This window comes from Sylvia atricapilla, chromosome 24 (assembly GCF_009819655.1).
Source record: "Sylvia atricapilla isolate bSylAtr1 chromosome 24, bSylAtr1.pri, whole genome shotgun sequence".
In the NCBI taxonomy this organism is placed as follows: Eukaryota; Metazoa; Chordata; class Aves; order Passeriformes; family Sylviidae; genus Sylvia; species Sylvia atricapilla.
The window spans coordinates 1,646,946-1,667,177 of record NC_089163.1 but is presented as its reverse complement, the minus strand read 5'-3'; the positions used below and the strand labels follow the sequence as shown (position 1 = coordinate 1,667,177).

Sequence of the window (20,232 nt, the reverse complement as noted above, 5' to 3'; positions counted from 1 at the left end):
ACTGGTGACGGGCCAGGGCAGAGGCAAAACCAGCCAGGATCTCACAGCAGACAAGAGCTTCCTTGGCCATGGTTGCCAGGAGAGTGTGTGGCAAAGCCAAGACCACAGTGTTGAATACAGAAATATCCAGGATAATTGATCCTTCTCACTCACCCCTCCACAGACAGAACATTGGCTCCTCAGCAACACCAGAGAGGGACCTGCACATTTAATAAAGAGTTAAAAAATCCCTGCTGAGCCCCTCCTGTTCGTGGGATGGAGCAGCGGCACCATTTCCAAGAGCCGGGTCTCACAGATCAGACAGAGCATCTGCATTGATGGCAGAGCTGGATCTGCCACTGAGGCACCCACCAGAACCAGCAGCAGCTCAGCAAGGGCAGGATCAGTCCCTGACATCTTCCCAACTACCCTCCCCTCTGCGGAGTCCCTGCCAAACGCCGCTCAGCCTTTAACCTGCGGGAAGCCTGGTTTCCCTGGCAGCGGCGTTTCCGAGGTATTTCGGGCTCTCTTCCCGCTGAGGGTCGCCGCGCTGAGGATGCGCAGCCGCGGGAAGCAGGGCCGGGCTGCCGGGCTGGGAATGAGCCGCGGGGACTCGGTGAGAGCCCGGGGTGACTGCAGGGGACAGCCCCAGCCTTGGGAGAGGGTGGGCGAGGAGGGGGAGCGTTCTCCAAAAGGGATGAAGGATGCTCGGAGGCGGTTCAGCCAATAGGGAGGCTGGATTTGGTTGTCGTGGTTACGGTTGGGAGGCAGAGCAGGGAGGCAGAGAAGGGGTGCAGAGCCCCTCCATCCTCTACAGGCAGGGAGCTGGGCCAGCACAAACCGCCGGCCCTGGAGCCGGTTCCTTCTCTTGGGAGACCCATGGCAGAATCTGTTTAAATGCTTTCTGAGGTAAGGGGGCTTTGAGGGGGGCTGTGGGGGAGCTGTTTTGCCTGGCACGGTGAGAAGGGAGCTGTGGTTGCTGAATTTGGGGATGGGGGTGAAGGGCATCGTGCTGTCAGTGTCCCTCTCCCTCTCTAAACCCCTGCTCTGCTTCTCCCCAGAGACCCCGGACCCCCAGGCACAGCTACACCTCGGGCTGCTGCTGGAGCTTGGTGTTCCTCGGGGAGCCCCCCTGACAGCACCCCAGGACACCTGGGAGTGACAACAGGACCGTGGTAAGGAGGGGGAGGCTGGGGCACGAGTTCTGACAAAAATTACCCATTTCATCCCTTCTGTGCCTGACCAGGGTGGGCTGGGTGCTGTTTGGGGATGGGGAGTGAAGGGGAAAGCTGGAGGAGTTGCTCTCCTTCCCTGATTATGAAGCTCTAAGAGCTTCAAAACATGTTTTTTATTTCATTCCTCATCTCTGGAATTGGCTGGTGGTGCTTGCTCAATGCATTACAACATCCTGCTGCTCTGGGGCCACCGTGGTCTTTCTCCCAGTGCCCCCTGGAATGCTGTCAGGAGGTCTCTGTGGGGAGAAGGTGATGTGCAGCTCTGAGAAATGAAACCTCTGCCTCCTGCTAACTTCAAATCAGAGAGACCATGCTCCTGGAAGAGCCCTGAAGCTAAACCTGGATTATTGGAGTGGAAATGTTCCCTGCTAGCTCATCAGCTCCCTGGGTTATAGGCCAGGCTGGATCCAGGACAGGAGATTGTTAAAGCTAAGGGGGTGAGCTCAAAGCTAAAGCTCTGCTAGGATGAGCCAGAAAACTCTGTGCTGCTTAACTGTCCCTTTGTCCCTTTGGCTGTCCCTTGTCCACTGGGCTCTCCCTGTGTCATGGGAGAGCTGTGGAACTGCACCCACAGCACAGATCCAGGCTGTCCTGAGGCTGGATGATGTCAGCAAGTGGCCTGTGCTGTGCCTTCCTTGTCCTGGGGCTTTCCACTGGGAAAGTGGGTCCAGGAGAGTTCAGTTATTTGGAATCCATATGGGATGTTCACCCCACTGAGCACTCAGCAGATCCAGCTGCATTCCAGAGCCTGAAGGGACCTGTCCTGGCCTAGAAACGCATCTCTGCTCTTTGTGGTGCTGTTGGCTTTGTTGTTGACTGTGCTGGTGCCTGCTGATGGAGACAAGGCTGCCGTGTGCCAAAACAGAGCTCTGAACTGCAGAGAACTGTGTCTCCTCCCCCGGGGAAGATGCTGTAACCCAAAGTGTGTTTTTTTAACACCACAGCAGGGCTCTGCAGAGCTGCTGGTTTGGAGCAGAGCAGCACAGAGCCCTACCCAGGGGCACCCCGGGCTGTGGGCTGGGTGGTCCATGCTGATGGACCCTTCCTCTAATATTCCTTTCCTTTTTACAGTGTGTCTCATCCTTAGAATCCATCCACTTACCCCAGGGGGCTTTAAAAGAGCATCACCACACCCAGAACATCACACCATGAACGGGTACTTGAACGAATCCAATTTCCTGATGGTGGAGGAGGGCTTCACCACCAGAGACCTCCTGGAGAACCTCCTGGGGGAGCTGTGCCAAGAGGTGAGGGCTCGCTGCTCTGCTGCTGCCTTTGGAAAAGGCACTCCTGGAGCTGCTGCTCACTCCAGCTGTCCCCTAGAGCGACCAGCAGGCCTTCTTCGTGGCAGACCTTGGGGACATCGTGAAGAAACACTTGTGTTTCCTGAAGGCCTTGCCCCGAGTGAAGCCCTATTTCCCAGTTAAATGCAACGGCAGTGAAGGGGTGATCCGGCTGCTGGCAGAGCTGGGGGCAGGATTTGCCTGTGCCAACAAGGTAGGGCTGTGGGAGGACAGCTCCAGGGGAAATGTTTGTGGGGGAGTGGTACAGCTCACCCTCCTTTCCTCAGTCTCTGCTCTAGGTGACATTTACAGGGACAGGAGTCTCCCTCTGCTGTCACAGCCCAGAAATCCTTGTCCTCTCAGCGTTGTTCCCTTTGGCTGACATTCCTGTCCCTGGAGCTGCTGTCCTGGCTGGTGGCACAGCACATCCCTGGGGTGTCACTGCCACGGCTGTCCAACTCTTGGTGTCCTTAGGGCTGAGCCTAAAACTTTTTGCTTCCTCCTGCTTGTCATTTGCAACAGCCAGACTTCCAGAGAGGAGGCAAAATTAAATCACTTGCTTTTATGTAATTAAGTAGGATGTGTTTCCAGGGGGAGAAAGTGCAAGAGTTGTCACAGCTCAGAGCAGGGGTCAACCCCAGGCCTGCTAATCCCACTTGTTTCCTCTCCTATTCCCATGGTGTTTTTAAACCTCTCCATGCCAGGACAAAGTCCACTGTGATCCCTTTGAGCTCTGGTAGCTTTTCCCTGGAAAAGCCCAGGCTGCATCTCTGGCTCTTTGCCCTCCTCAGCACTGCAAGCTGGCCAAGACCCAGAGCTGGTGGCTGATCCACACCCAGCTCCTGGGGGGACCTGCTGCACGTGTCCCCTTCTCCCTGCAGGCAGAGATCACCCGGGTTCAAAGCATTGGGGTCCCAGCTGACAGGATCTTCTACAGCAGCCCCTGCAAGCAGGTCGCCCACATCAGGTACGCGGCCGCCCACGGCGTGAGGCTGATGGCCTTTGACAACGAGGTGGAGCTGAGCAAGGTGGCCAGGAGCCACCCCCGTGCCAGGTGAGTGTCTGGAGTGCCACTGGAGTGGGTTCTGGAGGAGGGGATGGGCAGGGGACTGTGAGGGGCAAGAGGAGGTTGTACAAGGTGGGTGTCAGTCTCTTCTCCCGAGCAATAGGACAAGAGGAAACGGCCTCGAGCTGTGTCAGGGAAAGTTTAGATTAGATATGGGGAAAAAATTGATCACTGGAGGGGTGATCAGGCAGTGGAACAGGCTGCCTAGGCAAGGGGTGCAATCACCATCTCTGGAAACTTTCAAAAAGCTTGTAGATGCGGTGCTCAGGGACATGGTTTAGTGTTGGACTCAATAGTTGGGGTTAATATTTGCACTCAGTGATATTTGAGGGCTTTTTCAGCCCTCAAAGGCTTTTCCTTTGATCATTCTGTTATTCCAAGATCCCTCAACACAGTGTGGCTTTGCTGTGCAGGATGTTGTTGGGGATCACTGCTGACTCCATCCCTTCTGCCCACCCGAGCATGACTTTTGGGACCACGCTGAAATCCTGCCGGCACCTGCTGGAGACAGCCAAGGAACAGGCTGTGGAGGTTGTTGGCATCAGGTACAGCCATGGGCCTCCTTCCACAGGAGTGCTCAACCCTCTGGATGGGGATGTGGCGAGCTCTCCCTGCTGGAATGATGCAGTGGCCCAGCTGCTCTGCCTGGGAGTGGGAAGTGGGATGTGGGAAGCTGCCCCCAGTGAGTGACAATCCCAGTGCCATGTCCCGTGTGCTCTGGGGACAATCAAACCCTGCTGACACGGGGTTTGTGCCCTCAGCTTCCACCTCAGGAGCTGTGGCCTGGAGCCCCAGGCCTTGGCACAGGCTGTGGCCACAGCACAGCTGGTGTTTGACATGGGCACGGAGCTGGGACACCACATGCACCTCCTGGACATCGGAGGGGGATTCCCTGGCACAGAGGATGCCAGAGCCCCACTGGAAGAGGTACAAACCTCCCTAAACCTGCCCTCAGCAGGCAGAGTGTGAGCTTAGAAGCTCTCCCCGGGTCTGGCTCCCTGCAGAGTTCCCAGCTAACCAAGAGGAAAGTTCTTTTTCTCCCCTCACAGATCGCTGCAGGGATAAACTCTGCCCTGGATTTGTACTTCCCCGAGGGCAGTGGGGTGGACATTGTTGCCAGGCCTGGGCGTTACTATGTCACCTCTGCCTTCACCTTGGCTGTCAGCATCACTGCCTTGGAGGAGATCCCCGTGGAGCAGCCTGGCTCTGATGGTAGGTGTGACAGCAGGATGTGTCCCCTATGTCCCCAAGCTCCCCTGAGCCCTCTCCCTGCTCCCTTCCAGAGGAAGAGTGTGGCAGCAAGAAGAGCCTAGTGTATCACCTCAGTGATGGCATCTATGGAGCCTTCAGCTGCCTCCTGTTCGACAGCCCCTGCCCCAGGCCTCGGCTGCACAAGGTGAGGGGCTCACCTGGCTTGGGGACAGCCTGAAATGTCCCTCACGTTGGGTGGCATCACCCACGACACAGGGGGAAGCTGTATACCCAGTCTGTGGATTACTGGGCTTGAATTTTGGGGGTCACTCTGACATTGGCACATCCTCATCCCTGTGTGCTCCATGTTTTTCCCTCAGAGATCCTGACACTGGGACATCCTCATCTCTGTGTCTGCTCCATGTTTTTCCTGCAGAGACACTGGGGCATCCTCATCCCTCTGTTTGCTCCATGTTTTTCCTGCAGAGACAGTCTGCTCTGTGTTTTTCCCTCAGAGACCCTGCCACTGGGACATCTCATCCCTCTGTCTGCTCCATGTTTTTCTTGCAGAGACACTAGGACGTCTCATCCTTGTGTCTGCTTTGTGTTTTGCCCTCAGAGACACTGGGACATCCTCATCTCTGTGTCTGCTCCATGTTTTTCCTGCAGAGACAGTGGCACATCTCATCCCTGTGTCTGCTCCGTGTTTTTCCCTCAGAGACCCTGACACTGGCACATCTCATCCCTGTGTCTGCTCCGTGTTTTTCCCTCAGAGACCCTGCCCAGAGCAGCCCTGGCACAGCAGCAGCCTCCGGGGCCCACCAGGACACTCTGAGGATCGCATTGCTGATGGGCTGGAGCTGCCCCTGCTGCACGTGGGGGACTGGCTGGTTTTTGGGAACATGGGAGCCTACACCATCCCAGCCATCCCTACATCATCCCTGCTCCTGGGGGCTCCCCAGCCACACATCACCTACGCCATGTCCCGCATGGCCTGGTAAGAGATGGGCAGGGTGAGAGGGCAGGGCTGGGAGGTGCTGGCTTCTTTTCCACCTGAGCTCTTGGCCCAAGGGAGAGGGGGAAATATAACTACCAGAACTTGGAAATTCAGGGTAAAATCATGGCCTCAGAAGCAAAAAAAATCTTATTTTTTTAATATTATCAAACTTGAGCCAGTTTTTCAGTGGAGAAAAGAGAGCCAGCTCAGCTCTGGCTGTCGTTCTGGGGGACAGGAGAGCCCTGGAGTGTCCCTTTCCCTGGGCCCATCCCATTCCCAAGGGGCTGCTCCTTCCCCTGGCTCCCCCTCGGGTGTCTCCACTTGCAGGAAAGCCATCCAGCTCTTCCAGGGAAAACCACCCCAGGCAGAAGACGACCGTGAGAGCCTCTGCACCCCTCTGTCCTGCGGCTGGGAGATGGCAGAGACACTTTGTGTCACCCCTGTCTTCGCTCCAGCCGGGATCATCTGAGCAGTGCTGGCACTGTGGGAGGAGGAGCCATGGTGGGAAAGGTCCTGTGGTGGTACTGGCAGGGGAAAATGTCCCATGATGGTATCGGGATGGGAAAAACCCCAGGGAAAAAGGTCCCACAGTGGTACTGGAGGGATAAAAATGCTACAGCGGTACCGCAGTGGGAAAAGTGCCAGAAGGGAGTACCAGAAGGGAGAGGTCCTGTGGTGGAACCAGAGGGGGAAAGGATCCCATGGCAGTGCCAGGGAGGGGGAAGGTGCCATCCTGCCTCTGGCATTGCCCCACTCTGCTCTCATGGACTTGGAAGTAAATCCTGTCCCATAAATCCTGCTCCTCCAGCTCCTGCAGTGTGCGTGCCTTCCAAAGGGGTTTGGCAGGTTTGGGCTCTGTTTTTAGGAGTGATGGTGATAATTGGTAGCCCCAGCGTGGCCTTGAGGGGTCAGGTGAGGAAGCCCCTGGCTCCTTCTCCCCACCCTGTGCCGGAGGTGCTGGAGAATCCCTCTGCAATCAACATTTAATGAGGCTTTGCTTGTTAGGGAAGGTGGGGCGGTTCACCTGAACCTCAGACTCTGTTCACGCATCCAGGGGGACCCCTGGGATTTTGGGAGGGTGTGGAAATAGGGGGTGGGTTTAGGTTTTGGGGGTGACAACTGGGGGAAGACCCGGGCCTTGTGGCATCTCCCTGGTTTCTGAGGTCTTGTCAGGCCTCATGAAGGCTCCTGCCCTGGGTATGGTCTCTGTGAGACCCTGAAGGCCAGGAACTGGGAGAACTGGGGGGCACTGGGAGGACTGGGGGGGACACTGGGAGGATTGGGGGGACACTGGGAGGACCTTAAATCGTGGAAATGGGATGCACTAGGAGTAATGGGACACTGAGTGACACTGAGGTGGAGGCACTGAGAGCACTGGAGGAGTGCATTGGTCAGATCACTCTTGATCACCAGATTTGGGGACTTGGAGAGAGCACTGGGAGGACACTGGGAGAACTATACTGGGAGGACACCGGGGTACTGGGAGGACACTGGGTGTATTGGGAAGACTCTGGGGCACTGGGAGGAGGACAGGGGGCAGACACTGGGCACTGGGAGGACACTGGGAGGACACTGGGAGGACACTGGGAGTGTTACCAATTTATGACCAAAAGCCAATTATGGTTTCCAATTGAAATTTTATTAATTACAGCAAGCAAAGCAAAAGCAGTTTCAGCGCTGGGCGACAGGTGGGCTCTTCGTCCCACAAACCCGCCGCGCCGATCCGGGGTCTCTGGTGTCCTCTTATACAGTTCTGTTCCTTGTCGACGTGACTGTCCTCGATGTACTCTGCGCATGTCCATCCTGTGTTGCTAGGGTCTTGATTAGCCTTTCCTCAGATGCAGTTAATCATCGCAATTAGCGTGTCCCTGAAAATGTTTATCTCAACAGGAAGGGGTCAGTAAAGTTATACAATTTATCTATCTCTTGATTTAGTGAGCAGACATTCTTTATCTATCTCCCTTCATCCTTGATTTAGTGAACGGACATACCTTACTTATCTCCCTTCACTCCTTCTAGTGAACAAATGTACTTTATTACATCTATATCCCATCACCCTTCTAGTGAACAAATGTACTTTATTACAATCTATATCCCATCACCCTTCTAGTGAACAAATGTACTTTATTACATCTATATCCTATTACCCTTCTAGTGAATAAAACATCTATTTCCCTTCACCCTTCTAGTGAGCAAAGCATCTATATCCCTTCACCCAGATTTAGTGAACAAACACACTTTATCACAATCCCCCCTTTTTCTTTCAGGCTATTTTGTTTTGTTCATTAAATCGCTTTAGCTCTTGTCTGCTCCATCAAATAAACTTAACATGATAGTCATCTTAATTGTCAGCCTTAAACTAGTGGTCTCTCCTTTGTAATAACAGGTACGATTTTGGATAGGAGGGTCATTCCCACTCTTGGGGCATTTCCTGGACCATAACCTCTTGATTCCACTGATATCGGGGCGACCTCCTCCACAGTCTTTGTCTCCTCTGCCTCGCCCGTCGACTCGGTTGCTTCGAGCCACGGGGTGTACCATCTTCTCGGCAGCAAGAGTATTCTTCAGGAGGGGAGTTTTGCCCCCTTCGGGTTGTCTTTTGAATGTAAGTGTTCCAATTATGGTCTTTGACCTCTGGAACGTTACAATTGATGCTCTTTGCCCTTTTGCGGCACAGTCCTGCTATAATGTGCGCCACGAAAGGCACTGGTTCGTTTGAATGATAACAGTAAAGGTCCGGATTAACCCCTTCTGCAAAAATATTCCACCATTCATTAGATCCTAATATTAAGTTTCCAGTGGCCACCCTCTGGGCCAATGTCCAATTAGTTATTTCTCGTTGGAGAGACCAACAGGAATAACAAACTCCTTTTGGTGGGTACCCGTTATTACAATGGGTCCACCACCTGTCTTTACACACTAAGCATTGATAGCATACAAATGGATAACAGGTTCCCCTACAATATAAATCCGTACACTTTATTTGCACATCTTGTGCATATACATTCCCCTTATCATCCCTTCTAGCCCCAGGTAAATATTTTATTCTAAAGGTTCTATGCTTATGTTCCCTATCCATTAACCACTTCTCTTTTATTCCATAAGGTTAAACAATATATATGTATCCTTTGTATGTTTCCCCAATGTCTGTATTTAAAAGATGTAGAAGTCAAGAGGACCAGAATCAGTCAGATTCAATCGGTGTCTTTCTCAAGTGGGGTTCCCCCCCCCTTTACGAGCCAGTTTAAGTTTCAAGTCTCCGGCTGGGCTCTTGACCTCCCACTCGTCCTTGGGTATAGGCCCTTTTATGCGGCTGGCATGAGTCCACCCTCTCTCTGCAGTTCGCACCGCTGTATTGGTGGTCAATAATACCAAGTACGGGCCATCCCACCGAGGTTGCAGAGTGGTTTCTTTCCACGTTTTTATAAGGATCCAATCTCCGGGCTTTACCTGGTGTAAGGTAATATCAAGAGGGGGACGCTGGATTAATTGTCCTTTTTTCCATAATTCTTGTCTGTATCTCATCAATTCATTAATATATGTTTGAATGATTTTGTCTGTAATTCCAGGGTGATCCTGTGGTATTCCAGCATCATAGGGCATTCCATATAACATCTCAAAAGGAGATATTCCTATATCAGCTCGAGGTTGGGCCCTAAGATTTAATAAGGCAAGGGGAATACACTTTATCCAAGAGAGCTTGGTTTCTATCGTTAACTTGGCTAATTGCTTCTTCAATTCCCCATTCATTCTTTCTACTCTTCCAGAACTTTGAGGATGCCAAGGGGTGTGTTCATCCCACCTTATTCCCAAAGCCTCAGCAAGGTTTTTGACTATCTTGGAGGTAAAGTGTGGTCCCTGATCAGAATCTATAACCTCAGTTACCCCGTACCTAGGTATTATTTGTTCCAACAAAATTTTAGACACCGTTTGCGCAGTTGCTCTAGTGGTAGGGAAAGCTTCAACATAATGGGTTAGGTGGTCTACTATAACTAGTACATATTTATATCTTCCTACTTTAGGGAATTCAGTAAAGTCTATTTGAATTTTAGAAAATGGTCTGGTAGCTAAAGGTCTCCCCCCCAATGGCAATTTTCTTTGTACTGATCTGTTAACTCTCAAGCAGGTGGGGCATCCCTGGGTAATGTGCTTAGCTAAGTCGTGCAGTCCGATACACATGTATTTGGTGGCAAAATGGTCTATCAAAGCCTGGCTTCCCCAGTGTGTTTGTTTATGTAACCTGGTTAGCACTCGAGTAGCTATTGATTTAGATAACACCTCTCGCCCATCTGCTAAGTGCCACTTCCCTTCTGCGTTCTTTGAAATACCCATCCGGGTCAATTTCTGTTCTTCTTGTGTCGTAAATAATAGGGCCGAGGAATCCTGTCTGGGCTCCTCTTGTTCTTTCTGAGTTACAATTAACTCTTTAAATGCTGCCTGTTTGGCCTCTTGATCAGCAGCGTTATTCCCTCTGGTTTTAAAATCCACTCCCCTTTGATGTCCTCTGAGATGTACCACTGCTACCCTTTTTGGCTTACGTAGAGCTACTAACACCTTCTTTATTAATTCTTGATGCACCAAATCTTTCCCCTGTGAGTTTACTAGCCCTCTTTCTTCCCAGATTTTTCCAAAAGTATGTATTATTCCATAGCTATATTTGGAGTCTGTGTATATTGTTCCTTCCTTCCCTTGTAATCTGTTTAGGGCCTGCAATACAGCATATAGTTCGCAGGCTTGGGCTGACCAGGTGCCACTCAGGGGTCCTGATTCTAACACTTTAAGGGTTTTCCCGTCTATCACAGCATATCCCGACTTCCTTTTGCCTTCCACTACTCTGGAGGACCCATCTACAAAAATCCTTTCTCCCTCTTCTAATTCTTCTTCCTCTAAGTCAGGCCTAATTTTTGTTTGTTCTTCTATAGTCTGGAGACAATTATGTACTAATTTTGTGTCATCTGGTTCCCCATACAAAAATTGTGCAGGATTTTGCAAGCTGGTAGTTTCTAAAGTCAGATTGGGGGCTTCTAGTAAGATACTTTCATACTTTAAGAGCCGAGTATCCGATATCCATTTCTCAGCCTTTTGTTGGAGTACATTCCTAACATTGTGGGGAGATAGTACTTTAAGATTGCTATTGAAAGTGATTTTTTTAGCTTCCCCTACCAGGAGGGCACATCCTACTATTGCCTGTAAGCAAGTGGGCCATCCCCGGCTCACAGGATCTAATAACTTTGACAAGTATCCCACCGGCTTCTTTTTCCCTGCCCAATCTTGGGTTAGGACCCCATAAGCTGTACCATTATCTATGTTGACAAACAGATAAAAGGGTCTTTTTAAGTCTGGTAGGCTTAGGACCGGAGCGTTAACGAGATCCTCCCGTAGCCTCTGTAGTTTTCCCTTATCTTCCTCACTCCATTTTAATAACCCGTCTGTGCTAAGTTTCTGGTACAGGAACTTTACCTTGCTACTATAGTTCTCAATCCATTGCCTACAGTACCCTACTAACCCCAGCAATTGTCTGATCTGCTTCTTATTCCCCGGAGTTGGTAAGGATAATATTCCTTTTATTCTTTCCGGATCTATCTTTTTTTCCCCCTTACTGATATAATGGCCCAAATATCTCACTTCTTCTTCTACAAACTGTAATTTCGTTTTTGATACTTTAAGTCCTTTCAATCCCAAAAAATTTAACAATTTAATGCTTTCTTTTCTGACTTTTTCTTCCTCTTTTCCTGCAATCAATAAATCATCCACATATTGGATTAATGTTATTTCAGGGTGGGGTTGATATTCTTGCAGGAGTTGCTCCAGGGCCTGCCCAAATAGATTGGGTGACTCCGTGAAGCCCTGGGGAAGAACTCGCCACCTTAATTGTTGTTTTCTATTGGTATCAGGATCCTCCCATTCAAAGGCAAAGTAATCTCTACATGATTCGTCCAGGGGGCAGGCCCAAAAGGCATCTTTTAGGTCAATCACACTATACCATAAATTATCAGGTCCCAGTTTGCTCAGTAGGGTATATGGATTCGCTACCACCGGGAACCGGGAAACCGTTCGCTTATTGATTTCCCTTAAATCATGGACTAGTCTGTATGTCCCATCCGGTTTTTTTACTGGTAAGATGGGAGTGTTAAATGGGGACATGCAGGGTTCTAGCAATCCCCTGTTTATTAATCTTTCTACTTCAGGCTTTAATCCTCTCCTACCTTCCAAGGATATAGGGTACTGTTTTAATTTTATCGGGATCTCAGGGTTTTTAATTTTGACCATAAAGGGAGGTATCTTTAATTGTCCTGCACTTTCAGGTGTATACCAAACTTCAGGATTTATTTCTTGTTCATCTTCTACTCTAAGAGGACAGAGTCTTATTTTCAGTTCTTTTCCCTTAACTTCCAAATTTATTCCCAATTCAATTATCAAGTCTCGTCCCAATAGATTAAATTCAGCTTCGGGTACTATCAAAAAATCCCCCACCCCCAGTTTGGATTCTGCTTCTATTAAAATGTCTTTAGCCACCCCGGCTTTGAACGGAATCCCACTCGCTCCCACAACGAGGGCTGTTTCCCGTGATGAATTACACCCGGGAGGCAGACTCTGTAAGGTGGACCTTTCAGCCCCCGAATCCACCAGAAACTCTACCTCCTTAGCTTGGGGACCTAGTTTTAATTTTATCAAGGGCTCTGGATGTTTCGGGGTCCCCAATATGTAGAGCCCCTGACTCCCCTAATCTTCTTTAAACATTTTTTCATCCTGTATCCTGACTCTGCAGTCTCTTTTAAAGTGTCCCCGTTTACCACAATAGAAGCAAGTCTTTTCTTCTTTCTTCTCTACCGGTCCCCCTTGCTTTGGGGGTGGTCTCCGGGTTCTCTCCCCCTTACCCTGCCTATCCGATTCTCTACTTTCCCTGACTGCAGCCACCATCATTCTAACTTGTCTCTTATGACCCTCTTCTTCCCTCCTAACATATACCCTCTGTGCTTCTCTTAATAGCTCATCCAAACCTCTATCTTGCCAATCTTCCAATTTTTCAAGTTTCTTCCGAATATCCTCCCATGATTTTGCTACAAAATGTGTTTTTAGTAATGCTTGTCCTAACGGTGTTTCAGGGTCTAGGCCCGAATACAACTGCAGATTTTTTCGTAATCTCTCCAGCCATTCCGTGGGGGTTTCATCTTTCTTTTGTCTTTCATTGAATGCTTTATTAATATTTTGGCCTCTTGGAACAGCCTCTCTAATACCCTGGATGATAATAGTCCTAAGGTCTTGCATGTGTCCTCTATGGTTTTGGTCTTGATGATTCCAGAGAGGATTCTGTAAGGGCCATTTGGTATCGGCTAAGGGCCCCTGGACATGCTGGGCGTCCCAAATGCGCATCCCAGCACGTCTGATCATATTCTTTTCCTCTGCGGTAAATAATATGTTCAGAATGGACTGCAACTCCTCCCATGTGTATATGTTAGGTCCTAGGAATTGATCCACTCTTTCTGCTACCCCTAAAGGGTCTTCCAGGATGTTTCCCATCTCTCTTTTAAAATCCCGTACGTCACCTGAGTTAAGAGGTACGGATATAAATCCCATCTGTGGTTGGGGACCCCCCATCGGCATTTCCCTTAAGGGAAATAGGTTATGTTGCCGGGTTTTGCTACGTGTTTGCGGTCCCTGCTCCAGTTCCTCCTGCTCACTTTGCTCGGGGTGAGGCGGAGGGGGAGCCAGTGGTGACGGGGGTATATAAGGTGGGGGTCCCATGGGAATTTCTTCCTCTTTTCGAGCCTTATGTTCCTTAGATCTTTTTTCCTCTGAAAGTTTGAAAATAGCGACCCCTGGTGTCGTCAGCCAAACTGCCGCATAGTCACTTTCCTCCTGACTGAAAGGGGTTTTGGAGTTCACCCAAAAGTTCAATAACTGCTGTACCCTATCATCAGCTGACCCATACATCGGCCAACACACATCTTTTGATATTTTCTGCCCTCCCCAAACCTTTACACAATAATGTATCATTTTAGACTTATCTTTCTCCCTTATCCCGGGATAATGTTCCCAATTCTCCAGCATGAATCCTAGCGGGGAGTTCCTAAGTACTGGAGGGGGCTTTATGGGTGGAGGGGGCTTGCTTTTCCCCTGTCCCATCTTCCGGAGTGCCTTCTTTTCACACGTATTCACTCGCTTCCCCTGGTTCGTGGCTCACGCCCTCGCGGGCAATGAGAAACGCACTACTGAGGGTCCGCTCTCACTTGGGAAATCCGGCTGCCGGTTTCCCTCTCACGCACACATCATACGTCACACTCCGGGATTCCCGACCCCGACCGAACGGATTCCCCTGCTCAACGGGCAGTACTCACGCGCTCCTGCGTCTTCGTCCGGACTCCTGTGCACAGAATTTATAGGGTCGACCGGTCTTTTCCCTGCCTTTGCTTTGAATTTCGGATCGTCGGTGGGAGTGGGGTGAAGACCGGGAGCCAAGGCCACCTATTATTGTAGGTGGGGCGCCTCCTCAAGCCCCTCACGAGTCCACCAGCATTCCCATCCGAGTCACGGCACCAAATTGTTACCAATTTATGACCAAAAGCCAATTATGGTTTCCAATTGAAATTTTATTAATTACAGCAAGCAAAGCAAAAGCAGTTTCAGCGCTGGGCGACAGGTGGGCTCTTCGTCCCACAAACCCGCCGCGCCGATCCGGGGTCTCTGGTGTCCTCTTATACAGTTCTGTTCCTTGTCGACGTGACTGTCCTCGATGTACTCTGCGCATGTCCATCCTGTGTTGCTAGGGTCTTGATTAGCCTTTCCTCAGATGCAGTTAATCATCGCAATTAGCGTGTCCCTGAAAATGTTTATCTCAACAGGAAGGGGTCAGTAAAGTTATACAATTTATCTATCTCTTGATTTAGTGAGCAGACATTCTTTATCTATCTCCCTTCATCCTTGATTTAGTGAACGGACATACCTTACTTATCTCCCTTCACTCCTTCTAGTGAACAAATGTACTTTATTACATCTATATCCCATCACCCTTCTAGTGAACAAATGTACTTTATTACAATCTATATCCCATCACCCTTCTAGTGAACAAATGTACTTTATTACATCTATATCCTATTACCCTTCTAGTGAATAAAACATCTATTTCCCTTCACCCTTCTAGTGAGCAAAGCATCTATATCCCTTCACCCAGATTTAGTGAACAAACACACTTTATCACAGGAGGACACTGGGAGGACACTGGGAGAAGGGCAGAGGGAGGATACTGGGGCACTGGGAAGACACTGGGACACGGGGAGGAGGGCAGAGGGAGGACACTGGAAGGACACTGGGAGGACACTGGGAGCATTGGGAGCACTGGGAGAGCCTTGAGCACCGTGGCCGCCAGGCGGCGCTGGGGCGCGGCGTATAGCGAGTCCTCCAATCCGCCAGGGGGCTACAGCGGATGGCGCACGTCGTGCTGTTCTTTTCCTCGGCTCTGCCCAGCCGTAAAGAGCGACGCGGTGCCGCGACGTCGGCTGCGCTTGACGGCCGGAGCGTCGCGAAAGGCCCGTGAAGGACGGCGGCGGGCCCGTGAGGGGGGGCGGCGGTGTCGGCGGCGCGACAGCGGCCGTGTCGCGACAGAAGCGCAGCCATGCCGTTCTGGGGCCTGCAGAAGCAGCTGGGCATCGATGTGGACAGCTGGCTGTTGCGGCAGAGCATGCCGCAGCCGTACGGCCAGGCCGGGGTCTGCCACGCTTTCGAACGCGAGTGGGTGGAGTGCGGCCACGGGCTGGGCCAGATCCGCGCCCGCCGCGAGTGTCAGCTGGAGTACGAGGATTTCATGGAGTGCATGAACCGCACCAAGATGGTGGGTGAGCGGGGGGACACCGCGGGGCCTTGTGGGGACACAGGAGGCGTGGGGGTCTGCAGGGTCCTGCCAAAGGGGGGGCTCCAGGTCCGGGCTGGGGGCACTCGAGGTGCTGGGTCAGGCTGGGGAGAGTGTGCAGAGGGTCCTTGGGGAAGGGTTGGGGGCTCCAGCCCGGGGTGGGAGCGCTGCCTGGTCATTCCCAGTGAGGCGGGGGGTGTCTGGCCCCGCAGCAGCCCCTTCCCCCAGGGCTGTGGTGGCTCTGGGAGCCCGGAGAAGCTGCGGCTGCCCCGCTCCTGGAAGTGTTCCAGGCCAGGTTGGAGCAATCGGATTAGTGCGAGGTGTCCCTGCCCATGGGGGTGGGACTGGATGGGATTTTAGTTCCCTCCCAACCAAACCATTCAGTGTTTTAGGGCAGCTCGGAGCAGACTTTTCTCCGTGCCCTCGGTGCTTCTCCAGCAGCATCCACATCCAGGACAAAATCCTGGTCAGAAAATTGGGCTGGAAACCCAAAATACCATCAGTCCAGAACATCCTGAAAGCCCCGAAATCTTTGAGAAGAACCTCAAACTCGAGTGAGGAGCCCCAGGGTGGGATGAGTGTGGGTTCCACAGCTGTGGGGCTGCTTTGGGGACCCCCTGAGGGATCCCTGAGCCCCTCCCTGTGTCCCTGCCAGGCTCAACGGCTCCGGATCATCTTGGAGCAGCGGGACAAGATGATCAAGCAAGGGAAGTACACACCCCCCGACTACCACATGGGCAAGGAGAAGCCCAGGCCGTGATTCCCACTGGAATTCCTCTTGGAAGAAAACCCACAGAGCACAGGGCAGGGGCCCTGCTGTGGCTTGAGGGGAACAACCTCAGGCTGGGCATCGCTCAGGCAGTAAATATCCCTTTGGAATGGCTCCTTGGCTCTGTCTTTCTTGTTTTCTGGGGGGGAAAACACCTCGTTTCCACACGGATTCAGAGTGGAAGTGGATGGATTCGGGATCTCTCCTGGCTTTTCAGTGTGTGGGAAGGAGATTTCCTCACTGGGGGCTCTGAAATCCCATGTCAGCAGGATCCGTGGAGCCCCTGGCATAGCCCAGGGGGTTTGTCCCCTGCCAAGGAGAGTTTTTTCCTTCCATTCCCTCCAAATTCCCTCAGTTTTGGAGCAGCACTGAAGCAGGTGATTCCCTGGAAGTGGAGAGTGGCCAGCTCTGTGCTTTAATCCGTGTTTTTAATACTGGTGGTGCTGGAGTTAATGCTGGATCTTTGCTGTGAGATTCCTGATCCTGGCAAATCCCTCTGCAGGGATGGCAAAGGCTGAGCCCAGCCTGACCTCTGGGGGCAGAAACATTCCAGGAGGGAAATTCAGGAGGAACATTCCAGCCTCCTGCCCCAAGAGGGATCTGTGCTGCTCCTGGGGCATGAATCCCACCGTGGGCACAGGAGCTCCCCTGGAGAGGAATCTCATGGATCCTTGACTCCAGGGATTGCTGTGCCCTTGGATATGAGGGATCACAGCTGAGTGCTGTTTTTTGGGCGGCTCTGAGCCATCCCAAAGTGTCCAGAGCAGGGATCTGAACCAGGAGAGCTCCGTTATTTCCCCTTTGAACAACGTGCAGTGTAAGAAACCCTTCCCTGGATTCCAGAGGACAGCCGTGGTCTCTCAGGAGCCATCCCAGCAGGGCTTGAGCTTTTCCTGGGATTTCTGCTGCTCCTCAGCTCCCCTAAAACCAGCCTTCCCAAGCAGTGCCTGAGGTTTGTCCCTTCCCCCAGCCCCAGATGGATCCGTTGCTCCATGGATTCCCTGTGCTCCGGCTGAGTCACGGCCGGAGCTGCAGCCACAGCTCTCCTTGGCAGGGGGAGAGTGCCACTGGAGAGCTCCAAATTCCCAGTCTGCCTTCAAACCCTCTGAGCCAGAGGCACTTCCATGACCCAGGATTGGCTCTTCCCTTTGTTTGGCACTGCTGATTCACACTCTGCCTTATGAGTTCCCTCTTTTTTTAGATTACTTTGGAAATAATGTCCTTTTAAATTTTTTTTTTCATTAGTTTTGATATTTTTCTCCTGTTTCCTGCCCAAAGCAGGAATAACTGACTCAAGATCCCATCGTTGCTGGATGCTGGCTAATTCCTGGATGTCCTTGCAGTAACTGATGGAGACTGACAATCCTCAGGGATTCTAGTTGCTGCTTTAAATATGAAAACTCTGGTGGTGTTGAGTTTGGGCAGAGGAAAACCAGCATCAGGATATCAGTGCTCCACGGATCTCAGCATTCCAGCTGTGAAAGTGGGCAAGGAGGACCTCTGAGGAGGAAAACACAGGGAAAATACGGGAGCCACGTGAGGAAAAGGGAGTCAGGTGGAAAGGAACTGGGGAGGCTACGGAGCTGCCAGAACAAATAAAGGATGGATAAGGAGGAAAATCGTGCTGGGGGTGGAAATCGAGTGGAGCTGTGGAGCCATGGGAGTTATTTATCCTCAGGGAATTGTCCTGGGGGAATATGGGGAGGAGGAGGGAGGGAGAGGACTGTGGATGGGGGATGTGGGGGCCACATAGAACATCCCAAAAATCTGAGCGGGGCTGAGCTGTTCCAGGAGCTGATTCCTTACCACACTGCAACTCCCCAGGCTCAGTCCCTGGGTTTCACCCATAGATAGAAATTTGGGAAGCCAGAAGGTCAAATCTTCATGATCCTCCACACTTGTAATCGCTCATTATAGATTATGATTAATTATTATCAATTAGCCTTCCCTTTCCCAAAGAGAATTTGCACTGGTGGAGGCACCGTGAATGCAGAGAAGACTTTGGGAGTGACTTTTCTGATGGAGGCTTTGCTGATGGCATCACAGCTCCCTGCCAAGCTGGATGTGAGGGCTGGTGGCACCTGGAGCCACACAGCAGCACAGGCCAACACTCCCAGGAATTTCTGTTTTGGGAGAAAAAAAAAAACCCTGTTTTGATGAGGAAGTGTCGCTTTTCCAGGGAGAGGAGGGGAAGAACAAAAACCACCAGGCTCAGCAAAAAGCCTGGCAGCTCACTGGTGTGGAGAATGACTCATCCCATCGAGTGGTCCAGATGTCAGAGGAAATATTGGGATGCATCCTGGCTCCCTTGTGGCTCTTTAAATCCATTCAAAATCCAATTGCTCCGGTGATCGGCGTTATCGCAGCCCAAGGCGTGAGGGGAGCAGCCACAGCCAGGAGAGGATCTGTTTGCTGCAGTTAAAAGCTCTGTCAGGAATTTCGGCCAATAAAGGGAATAATCAAAGACCTGATGAAAAGTCGTGGAGAGATAAAAAAAGAGAACATCTCCCAGCTCTGCTGGGAGGAGACCGAGGCTCTGGCTGAGCGGCAGGGATCGAAAATGGATCCGATGCTCCCGACAGAATTCCCCTGGGCAAAGGGATTTGGAGCGTCCTCAGCTCCACAGTGTGGTTCACCACGAAGCCCTGAGCTGGGTCTATATCAGGCCTGTAGCAGTTCCAAATTTCTGTTTTGCTTTTTGCCTTTTTTGTCGCATTTTTGGCACGGGGTCGATGCCACGTCCCGGCTGGGTGGGAGACTCTGGGGCTGGGAGATCTCCGTGGGGAGCTGCTGCTGCCATGGACATGGAGCTGGTGAGGGCAGAGCACCATCCCTCCCTACAGCCCCTCATTCCCATTGTCCTACAACCCTGAGCCCCCCAGGAGAGGGAGTTGGGGATTGGGCTGAGCCCCCACCTCCTGCAGCTCCCTGGATGTGCTGTGCATCATCTGCAGCTCCTCTCTGCCTCGGAGAGGGGGAATAAACAACTCTCAGGAGATGAATAATTTATCAAAAGTCAAGGGGAAAAGGCAGGTTTCAGCCCTGGGCTTGGGCAGAGGTTTTAATGAGGGAGAGGGGACAGTTCTTGGGGCAGAGCTGGGTTCTGGCTGATTTGCTCCTTGTGGATGTCCAAGGTCTTGGCACTTGGGGTCCCAGGGGTCCCCTCAATCCTGCTGAGCGGCGCAGGAACAGGGAAACGAAATGATTTAGGCAGGACCTGCCTCCCCCTTCCTCCTGAAATAACAATTCCTTGTCTCCACGTAGGCAAAACAACGCAGGATCCTAACCCAGATTCGCAGCACAAATAATCCAGCACCTCGCGGCGCTGCGAGGGATTTCGGGAAGCGCGTTCGGGGTGTGAGATCCACGCAGGCTGGAACAGGCGCCGTCTCCCAGCCGCCCGCGCTCCTCCGGGATTCAGCACGCCTGGAATCGGCTGCGTTTGCTCCCAGAGCACCGCGAGGGAGGAGGCTGGAGCCCGGCTGGTGACACGGGGTGACAAAGACACACCCAGCACCGGACTTCCCGCAGCCGGCCGGGCCGTGAACTCTGCGCGGTGTCCCCAGGGCGAGCGGTGCCCGGTCACCAAGAGGGGGAGCAGGAGTGACCGAGGGTGTCACAGCATCGCCCCAGCGGGTGCCGGGGGCCGTGGCCGGGCTCTGGGGACCGGCCCCGCTGCAGACACGCGGCTGAGCCGCCCAACCCGTCCGGGAGCTTTGGGAACGGCGCTGCGGCAGCGTCTGGCTCTTGAGGCGCTTCCCTCCTCCTCCTCCTCCCAGCGCCTCTGGGGCCGCCGGCTCTGCCGGGATGAGCATTCCCTGCTCCACGGCTCTCACGGGTTTTGGGGTTCCCTGTAGCGATGGGA

At 52.1% G+C, this 20,232-nt stretch overlaps 2 protein-coding genes across 2 annotated transcripts; both read left to right on the top strand.

Moving 5' to 3' along the window:
* The first annotated feature begins 669 nt into the window (after positions 1-669).
* On the top strand, positions 670-6,545 carry AZIN2 (antizyme inhibitor 2). The gene is made up of 11 exons (XM_066335442.1): positions 670-888; positions 1,041-1,154; positions 2,286-2,461; positions 2,538-2,711; positions 3,379-3,551; positions 3,977-4,108; positions 4,325-4,490; positions 4,613-4,775; positions 4,847-4,959; positions 5,528-5,751; positions 6,079-6,545. The coding sequence occupies exons 3-11, from the start codon at positions 2,363-2,365 to the stop codon at positions 6,218-6,220; spliced, it is 1,386 nt and encodes a 461-aa protein (XP_066191539.1). The 5' UTR covers positions 670-888; positions 1,041-1,154; positions 2,286-2,362; the 3' UTR covers positions 6,221-6,545.
* An 8,685-nt stretch (positions 6,546-15,230) lies between these two features.
* On the top strand, positions 15,231-16,481 carry NDUFS5 (NADH:ubiquinone oxidoreductase subunit S5). The gene is made up of 2 exons (XM_066335443.1): positions 15,231-15,580; positions 16,254-16,481. Exons 1-2 carry the CDS (start codon positions 15,365-15,367, stop codon positions 16,356-16,358), a joined length of 321 nt encoding a protein of 106 aa, XP_066191540.1. The 5' UTR covers positions 15,231-15,364; the 3' UTR covers positions 16,359-16,481.
* Positions 16,482-20,232: the final 3,751 nt, after the last annotated feature.